Source organism: Mirounga angustirostris, unplaced genomic scaffold, assembly GCF_029215605.1.
Source record: "Mirounga angustirostris isolate CCGP_5_RB_7025 unplaced genomic scaffold, mMirAng1.0.hap1 SCAF_8, whole genome shotgun sequence".
Classification (NCBI taxonomy): Eukaryota; Metazoa; Chordata; class Mammalia; order Carnivora; family Phocidae; genus Mirounga; species Mirounga angustirostris.
Window position 1 is genome coordinate 50282420 of NW_026991716.1, and position 24247 is coordinate 50306666.

The 24247-nt window shown below is 36.0% G+C and overlaps 2 protein-coding genes across 2 annotated transcripts in view; both read left to right on the forward strand.

The window, feature by feature from the left end:
- Window positions 1-23867, forward strand: part of GFRAL (GDNF family receptor alpha like) — a 65671-nt gene extending 41804 nt beyond the window's left edge. The window contains exons 7-9 of the mRNA XM_045865406.1: window positions 20958-21053; window positions 21154-21226; window positions 23795-23867. Coding sequence (XP_045721362.1) covers window positions 20958-21053; window positions 21154-21226; window positions 23795-23867 — 242 coding nt within the window. The remainder of the gene's footprint in view (window positions 1-20957; window positions 21054-21153; window positions 21227-23794) is intronic.
- On the forward strand, window positions 16427-16716 carry LOC123836997 (small nuclear ribonucleoprotein E-like). Its single transcript, XM_045866025.2, has one exon. It carries the CDS (start codon window positions 16438-16440, stop codon window positions 16714-16716), a length of 279 nt encoding a protein of 92 aa, XP_045721981.1. The 5' UTR covers window positions 16427-16437.
- Window positions 23868-24247: the final 380 nt, after the last annotated feature.

Sequence of the window (24247 nt, forward strand, 5' to 3'; positions counted from 1 at the left end):
TTGCACAGGCGTAAGGTGGCCGAAGAGGAGGCATAATTTGCCTCCACTGGATAGATCATCAGTTTACCTGGTTGTTGAGGGCCTGCTCTGTAGTGGATACTGTGCGAGGCATTAACCCAAGATAAAAAGATCTGCCTTCTTTGTGCCACTATCATGGGTGTTTCCACATGCCTCTTTACCTCATTTGCCTCACCATGTCTACAATCTTCCAAGTTTGCTCCTTTCATCTCTCTGATCAAGCAATTTATTACTGCCCATCGGTCTTAACTTCTAATCACCTCTTTCTCTACAAAGTGAACAATCAGATGTACTGCTCACACTTGGCTGGTGGGGAAGATTTCCCTTCACCACTACCCTCTAAAGCCACTTCTAAGTGGATCTCTGGTGTGGCAGCTGTCCATTTACAGTTAGAACTGATATACTGTGCTCTCCTTTCTGGGAACCAATGACTTAATGGATCTTATAATACTCAGTAGCCTATTAGGAGCTATATTTCAAATAGCAAGTGGTCTTCCACTGCAGGTGGCATAACTTTGCTCCAGAGCATGAGGAGTCTGAGCTGTAACCCTCTTATTAGGGATTGCCAAAAATTCTGTATTTATCTAGAGAGTGAATGAGATTAAGTGGATAAAGTGCCTATTACATCGCAAATATTTTATACATTTTTTTAAAGATTTTATTTATTTATCTGACAGAGAGAGACACAGTGAGAGAGGGAACACAAGCAGGGGGAACCTGATGTGGGGCTCGATCCCAGGACCCTGGGGTCATGACCTGAGCCGAAGGCAGATGCTTAACGACTGAGCCACCCAGGCGCCCCAAATATTCTATACATTTTAATTGTCCAGGCCATAAAAAAAACATTGTTTTTGGTCCCAGATTCAGGACTGAAGCATTGAGTGTCTTTCCCTAATGTTTTACAGAGACTACACACATTGTTAGGAATTTCTATATTAATGTTTCACTAAAGCCATCTGGTTCCCCAATTCTGTTAGGAACAAGCTTTCCAATGTTAATGAAGAGCCTGTTGATCACAAAGGCAACCCCAAAGTATTGAGAAGATGGACATTAAATTGTTAGTTCTCAAACCTGTTAATTTTCAGAAATATATAGAGAATGTGTTTAAAATGCATTTTACTTAACCTCAGTTATTCTAATTCAGTGGGCCTGAGGTGGAACTCAAAAATCTGTACTTAAAAAAAAAATGACCCAGGTGGTTGTGATTTTCAACCAAGTTTGGGAACCGCTGCTCTAATCCACGTGTGGGAAAGACCTGGTCACCGGCCATAGGTCCCAAAGCCTCTTTTCGCTCACACCTCTCAGAGAATGAGAAATGTCTGTGCCCAGAAAGGCAAGACTAATATCATGCAGCTTTCAAGGTGGTCTGCTTTACCCCAAGTGCCTAAAAACAGTTGGCATACATTAGCCACTCAATAAATAGTTAATGAATGAATGAACATATGAATGAATGAATGAACCAATGTCTACTGTCAGCACTGAATACTATTGTTTTTCTTTCCCTGATTAGAACTCTTCTAATAATACAGCTTCCTTATTAACAGCCGTACTCATTTATGTTTCCACTTAAGCTGGAATTTTCAATTCAAATATTTGACCAAAATAATCAGGAATTAACAAGACCGGGTTACTACTGCTCCCTTGAATAAAAACATTTCAAGCCCCTTCTATTTTCCAACACTTTTCCTCTTTACAGACCTATTTTCAAAAAGTCTGAGTAGTAGGAAATTTTTTATAGTTGACCCTGAGACGGTGTCAATGCTGTAAATAAACAATTGATCCTGACACAGTTTTGCTCTTAAATGTGTATATTTTCTTAACGAACTCTGTGATATAATTAGCTCTATTAATAATAAAGATGAAAAAAAGATTATCTCCCAACAATTTGCAAAAGTAGCTGGCTTTTATGAAATATTAATAAAGAAACTCCTAAAAATGAGTTTTGAGCCTTTTGAGACACTTAAGAGCCCTTCTAATTAGTATCTTTTTCTACCACTTAATTTCCTTTTTGTAGCCCTTCTTTCCACCCATCTGTCTATTGAGGTCTCATCTTAGACATCAAGATTGCTAGTAAGACCCTTTTATTCATTTTTTTCTGCATTCAATGTATAGATTATTTGGCCCCATTTCCTCTTGCCTTACAGTATTTCATGTCTGTTCCTGGTGAAGGTCTTTATCTAAAATTAACCTTCCATTAGTGAGCATTTTAATAGGAATTCCATTAAACACACCCATATATGTATAGAGGTGCATAATACAGTTATATTACATAGAATTACAAAAAAAAAATTACACTTATTTTTAGCAAAGTGTGCAATATGGATTCATAAAGGCTCAAACTCATTTTTACATATTCTTAATTTTATTGTCATCTAATCACTGTCTATCTGAGAAAGGAAGAATATAGACTATAAATAAAACAGTGAGCTAAGTGAATTGTGGAAGACATTTCCATTGCAAAAATATCCCCAGCCCTCTTCCACTCTGTCTCTCTCACATATGGACACACACACACACAAACACACACACACACACCATCTTCTCTTCTAGCCAATTCACATAGATTAGTATTCCAGGAGCTTTCTGTTAAGTTTTGGCTTTAAATAAATCACTTCACCTAGCCAAAACCACTGACTTTTTTTTTGGTTTCTACACAAAACTCTAATTCAGGTCCAGTTTCCTTCAAATTCAGTCCAGGTGCTAAAAAATCTCTTGGTTTTCCAAGGAACACTCAACAGAATTTCTTTCTCTGTATTCATATTTATAACATGGCCTCTAAATAGTCCAGTATTTTGTATTTGCTGGATTAAAGTGACTCCATAGTGAATTTGTAGTCCATCAAATTCATAGACACTCACTTCTAAGTGTATATTTTTCCTCTTAGAAATAAATGATTATTCCTTTAGGATCTTGTTTTTCACTTGCAAACTCTTTTGAATTCTTTAGAGAACAGGCATGTGTGTTACAAGTTAGCAATAAAAAGAATAATAAAAATAAATAAACCAGTTCTTTAGAATGACTTAGTTACAATCCAGTGTAAAAATTTAGATTCATGGTAAATTCTGTAACTTTTGGCTTTTATGCTATTTAATTTGTAGTTTTAGAATTCTGGATTATTTCTTTGGGTTTGGGGCCTCAAGGATAAATCAATGTTATTTAACCTTTATTAAATTTCAAACCTAAAGTATAAAGGGCCTCTTCTACCTTGTTCCTCCTCAGCTCCTCTTGAATTTTGGTTAAAAATCATGATCAGTGGGGCACCTGGGTGGCTCAGTGGTTAAGCGTCTGCCTTCGGCTCAGGTCATGATCCCAGGGTCCTGGGATCGAGCCCCGCAGCGGGCTCCCTGCTAGGCGGGAAGCCTGCTTCTCCCTCTCCCACTCCCCCTGCTTGTGTTCCTGCTCTCGCTTTTCTCTCTCTCTGTCAAATAAATAAACAAAATCTTAAAAAAAAAAAATCATGGGGCGCGTGGGTGGCTCAGTTGGTTAAGCGACTGCCTTCGGCTCAGGTCATGATCCTGGAGTCCCTGGATCGAGTCCCGCATCGGGCTCCCTGCTCGGCAGGGAGTCTGCTTCTCCCTCTGACCCTTCCCCCTCTCATGTGCTCTCTCTCATTCTCTCTTTCTCAAATAAATAAATAAAATCTTAAAAAAAAAATCATGATCAGTGGCAATGCCCCTAATAATCAGATAATATGTTTGGAAATGTTAATATACCTTATTAGAGAGCACAGCCATAGAGAAGTAATATGGTACCAGCATGTCTGAGTTCAAATAATTTCTCTACTATTTGTAAGATAGGTAACTGAACAAATTACTCTTTTTGCCACAATTTCTTGTCTGTGAAAGGGAAAATATAATCAATTTAACCCAAAATGTTGGTGCAAAGATTATATCAGTTCATTTGTGTAATGAAATATCCAGAACATAGTGAAATTCAATAAAATTAACTCCTACTATAGATTTTGAGGGATTTAGAAAATAATGATATCACCTAAATGGTGTGGGAGACAGAATTATTTCTAGATGATCTAAGGTATCATATTTTCTCAAGGTAAGTGTCATCCTAAACATATCTTTGGATAATTTTAGGGTAGATGAAGAATTCAGATAATTGGTCTCAAACTTTATATTAGAATCACATGGTTTCCAGTTAAAATGCAGATTCTGACTCAGTAGGTCAGGGATGGGGCCTGAGATCTGCATTTCTAACAAGCTCCCAGGTGTTTTGTCTAGGGATTACACTTTGAGTAGCATGGCCTAGGCAACCTCCTAAGAACGTTTTTAAGAAAAAAAGCTAATTATGTGTGTGTGTGTACGCACTTGTATGTGTGTAAAATACTTTATGTATCTCATATATAACAGCCTGTCTGCTGCTGAGAAATGGACCAACTTAATTGATCTGATTCATTTTGTTAATGTAGTAATCTCTTTTTCATGGACACTATGTGTCTTAGTGTCATGAAAGAGTTTAAGTAGATGTTCTTATAATTGCTAAAATTCTTCTTGAGATAGTTGCTTAGAACAGTGGTTTTCAAACTTTAGCTCCATGAGGATCACCTAAAGCCTTGTTATTATTGGGTCTTCAACCCTAGAGTTTCTGATTCAATAAGTCTAGGATGGAACTTGGGCATCTGCATTTCTAATAAATTCTCAGATGTTGCATATACTGCTTGTCCAGGTACCACATTTTAAGAACCACTGGTTTAGAATACTCATTTGTTCTTTCCTGAAGTCAGTCAGAGTCTAGCAACATTCTCTTGAATCATCACTATAAGCATACACTTCTGTACTTCTATTGGAGGCATTTCAACATTGGTTGTTTTGAAATACTGCAATATTGTGATTTATAATAAAATATATATATTTCCTGTTCCTGGCATAGAGCTCCTAAAACCCTTGGAATCTCCTGTGACAAGAATGATAAAGGTGTCCTTTGTTAATTAGGTGACTCTTGGAAAGCCTAAGGATGGAGGGCTGGTTGCCAGGGGAATCAACCAAGGAAGTGGTTAGAGGGTTGGACAGTACCCACTTCTGGAGAGGAGAGAGGGGCTGGAGGTTGAATCAATAGCCAATGGCCAGTGAATTCATCAGTCATATCTATATAATGAAGCCTCCATAAAAACCCAAAAGGACAGTGTTTGGAGAGCTTCCAGATTGGTGAATACATGGAAATTCTGGGAGAGTGGTGCACCTGGAGAGAACATGGAAGCTCTGGATTCATTCCCTATGCACTTCTTCCATCTGGCTTTTCCTAAGTTATATCCTTTTATAATAAACCAGGGATCCAGGAAGCAAAACATTTCTCTGAGTTCTGTTGGACAGTCTAGCAAATTAATTGAACCCAAAGAGGAGGTCCTGGGAACCTGTAATTTATAGCCAGTCATTCCGAAGTATAGCTAACAACCTGGACTTGCAACCAGCATCTGACGTGGGGATAGGACGAGGGGGTCTTATAGGGCTGAGACCTTAACCTGTGGAATTTGACGCTATCTCAGGGTAGTGGTGTCAGAATTGAGTTGAATTAAAGGACACCCAGCTGATGTCTTGCAAATTGCTTGTTGATGTGGGGAACTTCTCCCCTGCCACATTGGATTTGGTCTTAGAAGACCAAAAAAAGATACCATCCCTAGAATCATGATTCTTAAATGTTTCAATTTGCTTACCAAGTCAGTGAAGCAGAAGATCTCATCACCTCCCATTTATCCCCACACAATAAAACATCCCCAGAGTCAATAGCAAGAGAGGTACTGGTTTTGATTAAAGAATAGTGAAATGATGTCTGTTTTTTATTAAGTATAAATAAATTATTAATATGTCCCAGATGTATTTAGTGCCAAGACTGTCATGTTATAAAAATGAAAAAGTAAACATGGATCACTAGAAGAATGCTCATTGGCCCCCAAATTCCATTGTCCATGTGAAAGTCATTGATCTGATGGATAAAAGTCATGATCAAAAAACATCAGAATAGTGTCATCAGTTGAGTTTTAGCATACAATACATGGTATTGAGAAAATAGTACAGAATGGGTGCTCTACACTGAGTGAAATTAGGCTTGGAGGTAAAGAGCAGTCAAAGGGTCGGGGTGGGGGGAACCCACTAGGTAAAGTTACTTGTTTGAACCCTGAATATGAAACCTTAATGTATTTGAGTAAGTCATATTTCCCATATTAACTCTTGTGATTCTAAAGGACACTTTGAATAAACAAACAAACAAACAAACACTTTGTCTTGGTAGTTAGAATCAGCATCAGAACTCCACACATAGACCGGTCTCAGGACCTATCAGTTCACCCTAGATTTGCCTAACCTCCCAAGGAGAGCTTTGAGTAAGTACGAAGAATGCTCTAACCTCTTTGATGGTGTACTTGGGGCTATTCTGGAAGGCACCAGTCTTTGGTATAGAGAAGGAGAGCCTATAGATGAGCTTTTCCCATGCCCTTAGCTTCACAGTTGACTTCACTTATAATGAAAAGCAATGAGAGCTGTTGGTGCTCTTTGAGCAAATTATCACCTGTCTCAAAGAGACTGCAGAAAGAATGAAGGGCTAATTGCCAGGAAGCGATCTTTAAAACAGTGCATTAATATTAATAATATTAGGATCTGGACAAACTCCTGAAAATAATCCTACTATTTGACAAACTGCAACGAACATTTTAATAGATCTGCTTACAAACTCATCTCAACATTGTAAAATGATAACACGGAGGAAACTGAAGCTATAAAAGATACAATATCCTTAAAATGGAGGTTTAATAAACATCTAAAGATATTTCTTCCCAGTTTAAAGCTGTACCATGGCTATGAACACGAGCTTGCTTTTCTTTTGCTTACTCGGGGTCCCGCAACCTAATTGAGTATTTACTAAGTGTGAGACACTATTCTACTCATTCTATATGTCCTGATTAATTTCCACAAGTAATATATGAAGTAGAGGCTCTTTCTTTTACCCTAGAGGAAACTAGGACACCTAGATGTTAGTAACTTGTCCAAGATAACACAGAAGACAATAGATGCAGAATTTAAATGAGAAAATTTGGGGCACCAGAAACTGTGATGTTAAAAACCATAATACACTCCTTTCATCTAATGATGGGAAATTTAGAATTGTCAACTGATGTCTTTATAACGAGAGGATTTTCAGAAAAAAAAAATGTATTTGATGGGAGGCAGTATGTTGTAATATAAAGAATAAGAACTAGGAAACAAGTTCGAGCCCTAACTACACACAGTGGTATTGAGGAAGTCAGTTATACTCTTCCTAGATCTCTCAGATTTCTTGCATATTAAATTTTGATAATAGTTTAACAGAAATAGATGACCTCCGATATTAGATGTGGTTAATATTATTGGACTAGATGACTGAAGATACTGAAGGCCAGTACATTTTCAGCAAAACTCCACACTGCCTATGTATAAGGACAGATCTGAAGTGATTTATATTTCTTATGCCCAAAAGGCTGCCAAGAACTTTTTCTTCCTATGATTATACTAAAATTTTAAGAAAGGGTCTATCATTTATTTTTTTGCCCTTGAAAAATGCTCATTCTCCTTAAGATTTAAATTGAGATTTGTAATAAAAATAGTTTTCTCTAGTGTTGGATTATTTTCTATTGTTTTGTTGCCCAAATTCTAAATAGCTTCATAAATAACATATTCCAATATCACTATCCAATCATAATAGGGCATGTGTCTTTGCTTCTATTTATATGTTTAAATCTATACAGTTGCATTATTTTAGCAAGGAACATGGTAATTTTTACTTAGAGCACATTTGGAATATGATTTGGGATTTTGCTGTGTACAAATCCAGTAAGTTGGCCATTATTTGCTACGTTGACTAGGCACATGTGTGTGTGTTGGGGGGAAAGGGGACTTTTGTTTTAGTGAATGTATGTGTATAGAGAATCATTAGCTATTTTAATTTAGGTAATTTAAAATCAGATTTCAGAAAGAGACCAAGCTTCCTCTCATCTCTCTGAAGATTTGACTATGAGAGGCATCATATCTGGTTGTACCTTCCACTTTTCATTGGCTAAGATTTCAATCAGGTACTCTAAGGAATAATCTGGAAAGTTTCTCTTAGGACCTTTCAAAATCCAAAACTCCCTCAAGGGAAGAGTCATGGAGGGGATAGCCCCTAAAGATGTAGCCCACTCCAGTGGAGACAAATCCTGGCTTTAGTTTCACCACTAGGTTTACTTGCATGCAAAAGTTCCCAATAAAACCCAGCTGGTTTAAATTTTGTCTGCAGACCTGAAACCCAGCAAATTTGGCTTGGCTTCCTATTTTGCAGAAAATGTTTCACACGGCTTTAATCTGGAAATACTGAAGTGTACAAACCCTCAACAGAAACAACAGGAGAACAGCTGTCTCCTACCTTCACTTTCTCCCACCTCTACCCTTAAAGCCCTGGGTGTTTTTAACAGAGGGGGAAAAGTCTGTCTCTGAGCATGAAAGATGGTATGAATCATCCATGACTACCTTTGTTGTTTGCTCTAAGCCAAAAAGGAAAGATTAAAGAGATGCCATTGATGAGTGAGACAACTCAACTTTTGGCATCACTAGAGAAGGAAGGAGCATTTAAGATCATGAAGGGAAATAAAACAACAAAACAATACTGTTACAATTTGAACAATAACACGCTTCAGTATGTGAAAGCGTAGTGTTATCTTTTCCATTTTCCACTCTTGTGCTTTCATTGGCTTCATACAATCCCCTTGTTGCCTATAATTGGGGATGGAGTTAGTGCCAAAGCTGCATAAAATAAGCAATCTTTCCTTTATACTTTCTGTGCATCATGATTGTGTATGTGAAGTCATAAAAATAATTTATTATGAGCATGTGTATTCCTGGCTTAAAGAGCCAACTATTCTTGTGACAACAGTATAATAGCATCACATGTATTCCCATAAAACACCATATGTGGGCACTTAATAGTTATTGCCCTGGCACCTATATACTGGGATATCATCTTAAAGGGAGACCCCTTAGAATTAAGAACACTTGGTACTTAGACAAATAAAATCCTGTAGATGAGATAGGTGAGCAAAGTGTAGAGATTTATTAAGAATTCACTGATAATGACAATCATTCATCTTCCATTAGTATATCAGATTGTCTCCAACCACTTTCTAGACTTTTTTCATGGGTTCAGGAAAACCTTTTACGGATTGAAAACATCAGCAGATATTCTCAGTCTCAAATTTGCACGAATGCTCTAACATCACATAGATATCTAGTAAACTATAAGAATGGGCATGACATAATTTTTTTTCTCATTACTCTTTGGAAAGCATATATTTAGGGCTTGTGGAACAAATCACAGTAAACAAATTGGTTTTCAAACTAGATGAAAGAGTGTACAGAGTGGCTGAAAACTTCTCTGTGACCCAGTGTGAGTGCTTGGTGATGTTATGCAGGTGTTCCTCTGTGACAGAGACTGTTGCCCATTGTCCCTTTCTTTTCTGCTGGCCTCCAGCTTAGGGTGGAATGGCTTCCTTTGGTTGCCACTGAGGTTGAAGAGTGGCTTTCCCAGTTCTGATATGCATTGAGTGTGTCAGAACTCTGGGACTGGTGTTTATTACATTTGCCCCTGAGTCAGGTGGCCAGACTCTCACTCTAGGCATATGATAGGGACTTTCAAAATAACTCAACTGAAGAAAGAGGCTAGAGCCCACTGGTTCCAGATTGTGTGTCTACTTTAGTTGGGAGTCAAGGTAATCTGCAAGGAGGGAAGCTATATAAATCAGACTGTAGGGCTTTCTTCAAAGGGCAGCTTATCCTTAGTGATACACTGCTGTGTGTCATTGAGATCTGTGTAGGAAGATGCCCCTTTTGATGTCTTAAGTTTCTAGAAAAAAACATGATTCAGTACCTGCATCTCTCTTCACCCACTCTTCCTAGTGTAACAGCCTGAAACTTACATTGGTATTTTGTTTAAAGTACATATGGTAGTTATTACATGGAAAATGTACACTAAGCATATGTCTACAACCCTAATAGCTCCTTCCAACACATCTACATGGCTGCTTCCACCCAGTCAATTTCTCTCACTGTTCTTTGGCCCAAGCTTCCATTCCAGCACCACCCCCCCCCCACAATGAAAATATTGTTGCTTTAAATTGTTTTGTTCTTTTTTTTTAAGTTTTTATTTTAATTCCAGTTAGTTAACATACAGTGTTATATTGGTTTCAGGTGTACAATATAGTGATTCAACATTAATTCTTTTGTTCTTTTAATACTGATGGGTAGCTGAAAGAGAACTTTTGAAGTGTAACATCTCTTAGTGATCCAAATATGCATTTTTCTCAGTTAATAAAACTGGCTTAGCAGTTACTATCCCTATATCTTGTTATTCTCTACCAACTGCTGGGTTTTTCAAAGGCCTTTACCTTATTAAACTTAAGTCCTGACCTCTTCTCTCTTTCTCATTAAGAACTTCTTTCCATTAGCCTACCATAATATGGTTTAGAATTTGATTTCCTTCCTGTCCACTTCCAAAATCATGTGTTTTCAATTCTCTACCAATGATTCTCCATCATGACCATTCATTTTATCTTCATCATTGGATTAGGAGCTATCTAAGAGCAAAGAATTTTGAGAACTTCTCTAAGCTTCAGTTCTCCAGGTTCATAAGATTTTTTTAAGAATGAAAATGTTAAAACTAATATTACTATCAACAGGGTTTGGGGAGACTTTCGCAAGAAAGTGCAATTGTAGAGAGGAATAGAAGGGAAAGCAAGGATAAGAGAAGGGATTCCTTTGGTGGTTCTTTTCCTCTACCCCTTTCCCCCACCTGCGCCTCTTCTTTCCCTTCCTTGGAAAGATCTTCTTAGGCCAATTCACTGAAGTATTCTAAAACATCATGTCATATCAAGAACCTAAAAGTCACCTTTCATTTAGTCCTCTGCATTCTCAATATCAAATAAAACTCTAAATTATATCACATTTAATAACTATATAATTTATTGAGCACTTTATGCTCTTTTCACATATCGTCTTGTTTAATTTTTAACAATAAATGTTGGGGTAGGCATTATCCCATTTTAAAGATAAAGGAACAGAGGCTCAGTAAATTGCCTAAAATGACAGAGCTGAGGTGAGGCAGAGCTGGTTTTTGATCCATACCTGATTATAACACTTGTGCTACTATGCTCTGCACCATTCTGCTTTCCAACAAAACTCTTTGTGTTTTAAATATAACCATCCACTGTCTCTCTTCTCTACAGTAGCTTCTGCCACCTTTTTTTAGTTTTCATCTTCTCACATCTGAATTTTTTCCTAGTCTCCTCACCAAACCAGCCAATTTACTATGACTAGACTAATTCTCCAACTGTGTCTTGATTGTGCTATTTCTGTCTGCAAAAGACACTGTTGCTCTCCATTGCTCCTGCTTTCATCCTTCCCACATGTAAACTTCATCTGATTCCCAAGAACACCCAGAATGCAAATCAGTCTTACTTCTCACCAGTCCTCAAGTGCACACCTTTCCCTTAGCTGTCCCTTGTTGATTCCCACCTCACTTTATTTAAATTATTTCCCTTACCTGAAAGTAGATTGAGAACTTCATAAGAGCAGAGTCATGTATCATCCTACCAATATATCCCCATGTTGACTGCCATGGTGCTAGCTCTGAAGTAGGAAGTAATTACTTATCTGGAAAATCTTTACTTGGATCCAAATCTGGTGGTTTCTGCCACATGGTCTTGTGGACATTCATAGGTGACTAGGTGTAAATGATCCATGAACTCCTTCTTGTTCTGCTGGAATGGGTCTCCTAAGTAGAGGGCAGATTCTAAATTCTCCATATCCCATGAGGACAAATTGAGAAATTGCAGTATGGCAGATTAACTGGCAGCAAATGTGGAATTAATGTTGCATCACACCAACCTCTCTAAGGGGCAATAGGAGTAGCATTTGGGGGTCAGGCATCTCCCAAGCCACAGGCTGAAAAATTTGTTTAACTCCAAGGAATAGAGAACAAGAGAAATTGTAGTATCAGGTACTTATACATATGTATGCTTAGTAGAGGAAAGGATTATAAATAATGCCTATATTCAGGAACACAAAATACTGTTAGTATGATTTCTCTGACTTCCACTGACTAAATAAAAATAGGAAACCTCAATAAACATTTTGTGCCTACCTAAAATATATAAATATTTGTCTATCAATCACATATAGCCATGTTTTCTAAGGTTTTTTTGTTTTGTCTTGTTTTTTAATGGATTCCTAGATGTATTCCATGGAGAAAATAAACTTAGGTAATGTTTCCCTTCTACCATAGCAAACACACACACACAAAAACAAAAACAAATCAAAAAACTAGAAAACACTTGCAGCCAGGACATAATTTATTTTGTCTCATCTACAATTTTCCAAAGTCATTTATTTGTGAGATCTTTTATTTGCCTAACACATAAAAGGGTTCTATAGAATTAGCATTTCATAAGAAACATTTGGACAACTCTGCCTCTTCCAACAAACTTTGAATTTACTGTGTTGACTTCAAATCAGGTTTCTGAAATAGGAAATGCCAGAAGATTCAACTTCAGTGAATTGACTCAAGAAGATCTTTCTAAGGAAAGGAAAGAAGAGAAGGAGGATATAAAGGGAAAGGGGTAAAGAGAAAGAACCATCAAAGGAATCCCTTCTCTTATCCTTGCTTTCCCTTCCATTCTTCCCTATAATTGCACATTCTTTCTCATGGAAGTCTCCAAAAACTCTGTTTATACTCATATTAGTTTTAATATTTTCATTCTCAAAAGTTTTTGTGGACCTCGGTATTCTAGTTTCATTTTACAAACGAGAGAACTGAAGCTTAGAGAAATTCTCAAATTATTTGCTCTTATATATCTCCTAATCCAATGATGAAGATATTTACTCTTTGTCTATCAGTAAACAAACCTGATTGTTAGAATTAATTACCAGGCAAATAGTTTTTTAATGCATTACTATTGATCGGTAACGATATGCATTAATTACAGATGGGACAATGAATTTTCATTTTTTTTAAAGATTTTTATTTATTTATTTGACAGAGAGTGACACAGTGAGAGAGGGAACACAAGCAGGGGGAGTGGGAGAGGGAGAAGCAGCCTTCCCCTGGAGCAGGGAGCCTGATGCAGGGCTCGATCCCAGGACTCCAGGATCACGACCCGAGTGGAAGGCAGACGCCTAACAACTGAGCCACCCAGGCGCCCCTTCAGTTTTATTTTTTTAAGATTGATTGATTGATTTGAGAGAGAGAGAGAGATTGAACATGAGCAGGGGGAGGAGCAAAGGGAGAGAGGGAGAGAGAATTCTCAAGCAGACTCCCCACTGTGCACAGAGCTCTATCCCAGGACGCTGAGATCATGACCTGAGCCAAAATCAAGAGTCGGACACTCAACTGACTATGCCACTTAGGTGCCCCTGAATTTTCATTTTTAAAAATGATAATGATATGTGAAAAATATGTGATTTATCTAATGACCCTTGGTCAATGTCAAAGGTAAGAAAAAAACTAAACATTATATAATCATACACTATACAGTGATGATAATACACAGTGACAGATGTGCTATATCAAATGTAAAATTGCTAATATATACTTTTTGGCCATTAGATAATTGCATAGGCATGGCATTATAATCACCATACTACATTGTAAATTAGGTAAATATGGTGTCTATTTTTAAGAAGTTTGCTATCTAAGGAAAGCTAACTACATATATCATCTTTTTATATTCAGCTTTCTCCCAGAAATTTGTAAATTTATGTGCAGGGAAGAGATACTGCAATTATATACCTTTTTTCCTTTTTAAAACTCAAGTCTATGAAGACTTTCCAAAAGGTATCCCTTTCCTTCATCTTTTTTCCCAGCTCTCTTTTCCCTGGTGTTTTCAATCAGCCTATGAAAAATTGTGTAAGCTAGCCAGGTAAAGTTTTACACATTTTCAAAACAGCAGACATGAGGGAATCCTTAAGTTCCAAGTAGAGACATCAGAAAGCTATCTAGACAATTAAGGTATTGTCACATATATTTTTTCATAAAAAAAATTTCTGTAAGAAATTTCCCTGTAGGAAAACAAAAACTTCTGAAGTTGATAAAATATAGTGTAAATTATTCCCACTCTTATCTTACATTTGTCTCATTATAAGCTCTTCTAGTGCTTGTATAACATAATTCAAGGTAAAAATTACTGTTCAATTTGGGGAACATATTTTTTTCCAATAAATTCATTCCAGATAGAGGTAGTTTTTAAACAGGGGGGTTATTTTATATTTTTATCTGTTTTAAGTTGTATCAATGTAGACATAGATTGTAGGAACCAAAGAAATAGCCAAGTCTGATTTTAAACAGTTATAACTGATCTTTTGTGCATTATTCTTTGTGTGCCCTTTGCCTAGTGAAGACACTGGAAAACTTTATGTATAGTCTTAACTCTACATCTGTAAAAATAGAAAATGCTCATACTGATAGCATAGTCTCAGATAACTACCTTGAAGATTGCAACTTTTTTTTATATTTCTGTTAAAAGTCATTAAAGTGGTTGATTTATTTCATTACACTGAAAATGATGAACATATTTCACAAGGGTTTGCAAGTTGAAACATCCTACAGATGTATGTGAGTCGTCTCAGAAGTTTTAGTTATTAGATGTGTGTCACCTTTTCTTTTGCAGATTTCAGCAACAGAAACATACATGATCATGAACATTTGCAAGCAGACTATGAGGTGTTTCTCATTATGCAACACTATTACAACTTGTCCCTACTACTTTTCAAATTTATTTCTTAATCCAGGTGGCTGCCACATTGGAAAACACTGAAAATGTTTTTGCATAATTTTTGTTACCTCCATGAGGTAGATTTTAGATATAAATTGTGGAAGATTTTGCTACAGATTGTGTCTTGGACATATATACCAACTCTAATCTTGGACAAGACAACTATTCTGAGTCGAAGTTTCTTTATCAAGTTGAGCTAATAATTCCTATTTGACTCGATGTTATAAAGTTTAGCAGTGTTTGTCAAAGTGCCTTTTAAGGTATTAAGCACCATATATATAGAAGTAAAACATTTTGTTTATTGTCTGAGCATATACATGTATTTCTTTCCCCCGTGTGTGTGTATACACTGTATATACTATATACACACACAAGCACACACACAATATATATATATATTCTGCTAGCAGCATCAGCAGCATCTGGGAAGTTGTAAGAAATTCAGAATTTCTGCCTCATCCCAGACTTACTGAATCAGAATTGACATTTTAGGGTAAACCAAGAATCATGTTAAAGTTTGAAAAGCTTTGTTCCATGTGGTCTACTTATATAGTCTGATCTTTCCCTCTCTTTCCACGAACACACACATATATAGGTAGCAACAAGAGGGCTAGGTAAAAGAAGGTAGATTTATCATCCTGAGTTGATAAAAGAGCAGTCTAGGAAAGTACTTTATATTTTAAGTAGAACTGACCATCAATAATAGTGGAAAGATAGAAGGTATTAAGTAGCTCATTCCTGGAAAAATGTTTACTGCTGTCAATAATGAGGCAGAATGGATCATTGCACTGAAAGTTTGAATTAGATAATCTAAGACATCTCATCTAGTTTTGTAATTCTACTATACTTACAAACTTATATATTTATTGATATATATTCTAAACATGAATATTTGATTCCTATCTCCAACCTATATCTTTAGACATGTTTTGTATGAGCCCACAGGTAACAGATATTTTTAATTCCAAGATTTAAAATTGTTACCTTCTAAAGCAATCACAGTATATTTATATATATTTATCATATATAAATCATAGTATATTTATCTAATCTAGTGTTGGTTATTAGATAGCAATGCATAATTTGCATTCTAATTGCTACCTCAGTTGCTTTCTCATTATTTTCAGAAACTATTAAGGAGAATATAGAACAGTTGAGACTCACTATAATCTCTAAGAAATCTACTAGATGTGTGGACAACACTGTTACTCAACCAAAGGCCAAAGAGCTTGACAAGCCAGGCTTGTCAATACAGTTAGTTACTAACACTGAGCTTTTTGGTTCATGCCAAAAGATCAAGGCAAATCTTCTCCAGTGCATACTTATTGAAGTATGTGTTTTTTGCTTTTGTTTTTGTTGACATACAGAAAGCTGTATGTATTGAAAGGATACAGCTTGATGAGTTTGAAGATAAATATACACCATGAAACTCACATCACTACAGTCTATACCATAAGTGTATCTATCACCTCTACAAGTTTCTTCCTGTCCTCTATTTATGACTATTCTGTGTGAGTGGTAAGAACATTTAACTTAATAGCTGCCCTCTCAGAGAATGTTTAAGTGTAAAATATAGCATTGTTAAGAATAGGCACCATGGGGAAGTTGCTTTCTGAGGTAGCGTGCAGTCTTTGTCGGCTTCCACCATGGTGTATGGTGGCCAGGGCCAAAAAGTGCAGAAGGTGGTGGTTCAGCCCATCAACCTCATCTTCAAATACTTGCAAAATAGATCTCGTATTCAGGTGTGGCTTTATGAGCAAGTGAACATGCGAATAGAGGGCCGTATCATTGGTTTTGATGAGTACATGAACCTCGTATTAGATGATGCCGAAGAGATTCATTCTAAAACAAAGTCAAGAAAACAACTGTGTCAGATCATGCTAAAAGGAGACAATATTACCCTTCTCCAAAGTGTCTCCAACTAGAAATGATCAATGAAGTGAGAAATTCTTGAGAAGGCCATGTAGTTTGTTTTTTTAGATGTCCTTTGTTGGGAGTATAGTTCTAAAACATTTGTTCATATTGTTTTGATTACCTTTATGTTATTACCAGAGAACAATAAATGTTGTGGGATTTAAAAAAAAAAAAAAGAATAGGCACTATGGTGTACAAGAGATCTCTAGGACTTACTCATTTTGCATAACTGAAATTTTGTACCCTTTGACTATGTTGGAAGAAGCCATCCAGAGGATATTACTGCTGGTTGACCTGTGAGCTGTACCAAGGAAATTGGAGGCTCCTTGCCCCCTCCCCTGTTCTTGGAGTGTACATTCTACTCACTCTTCCCATAGCCAGAGCTGTTTCAAGGATGCAGTCTTGAGAGAGCAATGTGTTATTGAGACAATATGGACTGTAGATGTGACTGAACCCCATTTAAGACCTCTCTGTAAACTTTTAAAATTCTAGTGGGTGAGTGCCAAGATCTACTATCTAGTGACTGCCCAAGACAAGCCTCATATATAAGTTCCCTTGCTTATTAAAACAGCCACGAACCAGTCTGGAGGGGCCCACCTCTTTCTTCAGTCTTTCCTCTTCCTCTGTGTATGGAGAGCCAGTTACAGATTTCACCCAGGGAACTCCTGAGGTTTGCAAACCAACAGGCTAATACCACTAAGTTTCCCTTTCCCCCTAGCTGCTGGCAAACATGTGGTTAACCATACATAGTGCAAGAAAATAAATCTAACACATTGTTTCATCTCCTTTGAAGTTTGTCAACTAAATAAATGAATATGCTTTGTTGATGCATGTTATTATTTAAGGCAAGTATATTATTTGGTTGATTTACTTTTTACAATATACATTTTAGCAGCAGTGATGTTACACTGTCATTGTATGTGTTTAATGCCTTGGTTTATCATGTTACTAATGTGTTGTTTTTTCAAACTTAAAGATGTTTACATATTTTCCTTTCTTCCCAGCTGCAATATTTTTTAGATACATTTTGGAAGGAGGTTTTTATACACTAATAATAGAAAGAGTCCATGATACATGAAATCTCACTACTGATCATTAGGTGAAAAAATTCAAAACTCATTTCCAGTTTGGGAATTTAAATACCTTCAGATGACCATATTGAAATATTGACCAAATTAGAAATAGCTCCAACCCTTGGATATGCAAGAAGGTCATCCTTGCATTTTCGTTCTCACTAAAATATTGTCATGGTATTGGCAATACTTTACTTAAAAATGGAAAGAAGCCAATAACATCTAACTATGCCATGTGACATGTTAGCAATTAAGAAAAACAGCTACAAAACATATTATTCTATGAAAATGTTCACTTTGTCAAAATTTTTCTTCCAAGCAGACTTGTATATGTAAATAGAATTTTAATTGAAGATCTACAAATTTGCACTATGTCATATATTTAATTTCTATTTCAACTATTCTGGCATTTCTTTTTAAATCATTATTTTGTATCTGATCTATCGTATCTTTAATTATACATTTACCATTTCATATAAATTATAAAAAGTAAAGTTTTAGATCCCATCAGCTCTCAGCCACTGCTGCACAAGGATTTGGAAGAAAATAAAAAAGAAATGATCACATCTCTGTAGTCATTTGGGGAGAACACTATTTAAATTTGTTCTTAACACAGGGCTGAAATTAATCTTGATTTCCCGTCAGATGTACAGGGATTTTACAATATAGTTCATAATAGTGTTTAACTCCTCTAGGGTATGAGTTAAGATAAACAAGTCACTGACAGTGTTTATCTATAAATATAGCAGATGGTGTGGAACTGAGGTTGGTTATTAACTCCGCCGACTTTAATTTCATGGTTATAAAACACTGTAAACCTCACTGTTTATAAAAGGCAGGGAAGATTTCTTGGCTTCAGTAGCCAAGAAACCCTCTGTAACATTAATCTCTCTAACTGATATTCGGTATCCTCCTAGGGTGCAATATTTAAGATTGTGGAGTGATTGCTAGACACATTAAAATTTTCACTGGGATCATTAGCTAACATTTCTGTCATTGATCTATTATAACTTTGTTAATGAGTTCCATGTGAGTGAAATTTAGTGAATGAGACGATTCTTTCTAAACTTTGCTAGGTGAATGTTTAACAATTACTTTAGGCAGATATATTTAAGAGGCAGCCTAATTTGTCAGAATAGTAACCTTTTTTTTTAATGTAAAGATGAATCATGGTACCTAGCTAGACCAAATGTACTTAGGGATAGAATTTCATAAAGGAAAACTATAGCATCATTCAAATAATTAGCCAATGTATATTATATACATTTACATGTAAGCCATGAATCTGCCTCAAAATGCCATAGAATTTTAAATTTAAAAGAATTTTCAAAACATTGCAAAATGCCATAGAATTTTTTTAAAAGTAAAGCTATCCTTCATATTCTGAAGTGATTTGAATATAAAATTTTAATATAATTTGTTTCACTAAAACCTGTAAGATCAACTTGATTAAAATTAATTCTTCCCCAAAGAAGGAGCCACTAGTATAAAAATGCTATTATTTGAAATAGCTGTTTTCCCATTCCAACTTTATAGTGAATAACAAAATGTATTTTATGACCACAAAATTGAAAAAAAAAATTCACATGCTCTACCTCTATTTCTTTTACACTTAGAAGAGATTGATTTTTCAGTTCCTAAGAAAGTCCGACTTCTATAAATATATGATAACCCAATATGTAAGGCGGGGATTAAAAAAAATCTTGAACTAAAACATCTTCACCATATTAGAGTTCAAACTCCTCAAAAAATGGGTTTTCTAATAACAAAATCCTCCCTTTTCTACCTCTTATGCTGGGTTCCTTCTCTTGGACCCATATTGAGAGCTCTGTGCTTTCTGCTGATTATTCCTGGGACCTCAAATCTTGGCTTCCAAGCAGCTGGCTTATGGACAGCAACCCTCGGTGGAGAGAGGACTGGATCGGACTCTTGGTAATATGTCTTCCCGTCTCCCTTCCTACTCGGAGCCTCTTGTCAGTAATTCTCATCAGATGTATGATTCCACCATTTGATGCACTCATTTCTACAAACAACAGTCTATTCAGACTTCCAGGTCTTAAAGTATATGAAACAGTCAGTGTGGACAGCCAGTCTCTCAAGAGGAAACTTGATCTCATCTCCCCCACCCTTCTTTAAAGATTCCGATCCTACCTGAATCTTCATCATCAAAGAAGCTGGTTATTGGGCTATTGGTGTATTTAACATTCATGTCTTTGTTGAACTGAATCAAAACTAGGAGTGAGTTCACTTCAAAGTTATCAGTGAATGTCACCGAAAATGGATCTGTTAGTTAATCTTAAGGATCCCATCTTTTTGTCTTGTGAGTTGTGAAGGGAGGTAGAAATGTGTTTAGCAAAATGTTGCCACAAAGACTAGGGCCATAGAATGGCTTTTCCACAAGTGTGACACTTTCCCTTAAGTGTGACCAAAACTAGTTAACAATAATAGAAAGGGAAGGGATATACAAGAGACAGAGTAGGGAAATAAGGAAAGCTGGATGTTGAAGTCTGAGTGGAGGGGTAAACAGAGTGATTGCTTTAGGGACTCAATAAGAATTCATAAATACAGGGGTGCCTAGGTGGCTCTGTCAGTTAAGCATCTGCCTTTGGCTCAGGTCATTATCCCAGGGTCCTGGGATCGAGTCCCACATCATGCTCCCTGCTCGGTTGAGAGTCTGCTTCACCCTCTTACTCTCCCTGTGCTCTCTCTCTCTTTCTCAAATAAATAAATAATTTTTTAAAGGATTCATAAATCCAAAGAGTCTTAGGGAAATGAGATATTGTTAAAAGCATATTGAAACAATCACTCTCGTAAAAAAAAGGAATCCTTTTAATATCACAATGGGTAGTTTCAAGTTGATGATTTATTCCCCCCTGGTCTATATATAAGGTACAGTGAACTGTCATAAAGTATAATCTACTTTCCTAATCATGGTTTGGGAATAAAAACGAAAACAAACAGTTTCTGTAAAGAAATTATCTGATTAAAAGGTGGGAAAAAAACTGTTAAAATATAAGGAAAGTGCTCCTGCTTTCATCCTCATCTATCAGATTTTATTAAGATAGGGTCAGAAATAAATTGCTGCCTTGTAATATAATATAAAGCAAATTACAACCCATGGGAAAAAGTAATGTATGACTTTTAAATACCATAATCTCATTTTCATTATTTTCTTTCAGATTATCCGACCCTGTCTAATGTCAAAGGCATAGCATTGCATAAAGGAAAACCTGCAAAGGAGAGAACTCTAAGTGGATTTCATTCCCCTTTCAATGGTGAGTTAAAAATCTATCCTCTATATTTACTACTTATTCTCCCTAAAAAAAATCCAGTAATTTGTTGTTGTTGTTGTTGTCTTTAATCTTTTGTTTCTAGGAGAAGTAATCTATGCTGTCATGTGCATGACAGTCACCTGTGGAATCCTTCTCCTGGTTATGCTCAAGCTGAGGTAACTGGATACAACTCAGAAGGGAAAAGCTGGAACAGAATAGGCCTAGTTAAAGCACATTTCACAAAGGCAGACCTTACAAAGGGCCTGAGAATGAAAGCTTCTCCGTTAAGACATACTAAATCATTTTTTAATGTGGGATAGGTCCATGGAAACATTACTCTAAGTCTTCAGATGCAAAAGAAATGTGATCAGGGAGATTTTTTTTATGTTGCATTTTACCAGCACATGTGCATTTTTCCCCCCAATTAAACTGTTATCAATCTTTCTCCTGGTTTTCCTACAAAATCCAAGTTGAACTTTGCTGCATTCCTCATTCAAACCATTTGCAGGATTCATCCGCTTACATAACGGAGCTGTTGTGGACTTCATACAGTTTATATTTATCTGAAGATTTCCTCTTTACTCTAATTTCTTATATACTAATAAACTTTGTTCATGTTTTAATATACAGTTATTAAAAGAGACATTTGATGAGGCCTCACAGGGTACCCTTAGAAACACTTATTATTTCCTGACATTAATTCACTCTTTCCAAATCTTTTTCCTTGGCTGCCCTCATTGCTGGAATGCAGTAATGCTCCAGCAAACATGTGAGACTTACATTAGAGATATATCAATCTCCAGATTTCTAAATGTCCAGGGTCTAAAATTTTTCCACTTATTTAACATTGACAAATAGATATAAAATGTTGTGGATTTCCCTACCTTTGATTTAAAAACCCTCATATTTATAAATCAGTGATGTTCATTTTCTTATTCATTATACATGTGTGTATATTTGTTGTATAATCTGAGTATCATGCAATGAAGAAATACATATGTTTGCATATATACATTTTTATCATGTATATGCACACACACATAAAATATATTTATCAGTAAGATTAGGCCTAGAGAAGATCACTGGCAATAGACATTTCTCTTATGGCATTCACGGAGGAGGACTCAGCACACTACCCAATGCATGTACACTGATTACTCCTCCAGAAATCTCTCACTTTAAGACCTTGACAACCAGGCAGATAAAATGAAAGACTTAAGTGGGGAGGCATATGGCGATACCAAGAGGTAAGGCACTTGATGAGTCTACACTTTGCCTAAAGATTTTCAAATATATTTATTGTTAAATGCAATGTCTACTTATCTACTTGTTGGATCCCACCTCAAAGCATTGAATTTGGTGCTCACCAACACCAGGACCCAAACAAACTGCTTTTCTCCAAGGCCTTAAAAGCTGTATCTGTATGAGAAGATGTTCCTTGGATTCCATGATACAGTTTAAAGGCTAAATAATTAGCATCAGTCTCTAAGGGGGAAAACAGCATTGGAATTTATTAAACTTGACTTTATTTTGTTTAAAATATTTGAGAGCACTGTTCAGTTACTGGACTTGCCTACATATTCCATTATAGACGTATCATTTCAGATAGACACAGATGGTTTGCTAGTCTAGCAAAAATCTTATTTTAATGGTTCCGAATCTTTATTTCTTAGGCACACATAATGTATAAAGTTCATATCTACCACACAGGCCAATGGGTTTTTACAGATTACTGTTGTACCACAGATAAATAAAGTGTTGCCTTTCAAAATCCCCTGTGTGTCTGGTGTAAGTTCACCTCCTTTCTCATCTGCATAGAAAAGCCTATTCCTTTATCGGATGACAGTGTGAGTGTTTTAGACAAAAATGTTGAAGTTAATGTTTATTTTAAGGCATATCATTCATACTATCAAGTATACCACACGTAGTTAAAAATTATTTTCCATACAATTTAAAATGAATCCTTACCCATAATCTGAAAGATCCAGAAAGTAAATGATCTAGGGTTAAGTAAATGACAAAATTATAAGCCATCATTGAAAGAACAAAACAAACAAAAGCATCAGTAACAACAAAACCCATGTTACCCTAGGGATGACCAGCGCCTCCTTAATGAAAGAAGGCTGGTTGCCACTTTAGGCATTGTGAATACCTTTCTGCAATACAGGTTAACATTTTTACATTTGTTTCATGTTATGCAAAATTAAAACAACCCTAAATCTTCAGAGAAATTTGCAGAGAAACCAGTAATTTAAAACTTAAATATTGAGGCACCAGGGTACCTGGGTGTCTAGTCAGTTAAACATCTGACTCTTGATTTCAGCTTAGGTCATGATCTCAAGATCATGAGATCAAGCCCAGCTTGGGTTCCGTGCTCAGTGGGGAATCTGCTTCTCTTCTTCACCCTCTCCCTTTGCCCCTCCCCCCTTCTCTTTCTAAAATAAATAAATAAAATAAATAAATAATAAATAAATAATAAATTTTAAATGTTAAGTAAATCTTAATTTAAAACTTAAATGTAATTTAAAAGACTCTTAAAAAAATGATTCCTTGGAAATCACAGTTAAATGCATACTTCTTAGAAAGACCATAGAATATGCAACAATTGAAACTTAACATTCAGGAACTTGATTATATTTTTTTCTCCAGGCACAGAATCCATCCAAAAATATAAGCACATAGAATCTCATTTGTAAAATCATTAAAATGGCATGTTGTTAACTTTTACTTTTACTTTTATATAGAACTTCCAGGATATCAAGTCAAACAAGAGATCATTCTCCAATCCAAATACCTGGAGGACTCATGATTCATTAAGAGTCACGGATCATTAACAATCACTTTCTTTACAGGAAGGCTTTGTAGCCTGTCAACAGAATATTCTATCTGCCATCAGTAAGGAAAATGTGAAGATGGATCTAATAATATTGGATCATTAAGTATAATAATGTAAGAAATAGTAATAATGGCATGATGTTAGATTTATTTTTTTCTTAAGAAAGTATTCAAGTAAAAATGTATGTGGTATCTTCTATGAGACTGGTAGAAAATTAAAGTCTCCCTTGAAGGCAAAATGTGTTAACCCAAGTTACAGTCTGCATGATTTGTTTCATGATAAATTTGAATCTATATGATAGTAATTAGTTGCATCAAAATATGATATATTAGAGTTAGCAGGGTTTATTTTTCCTGATCAA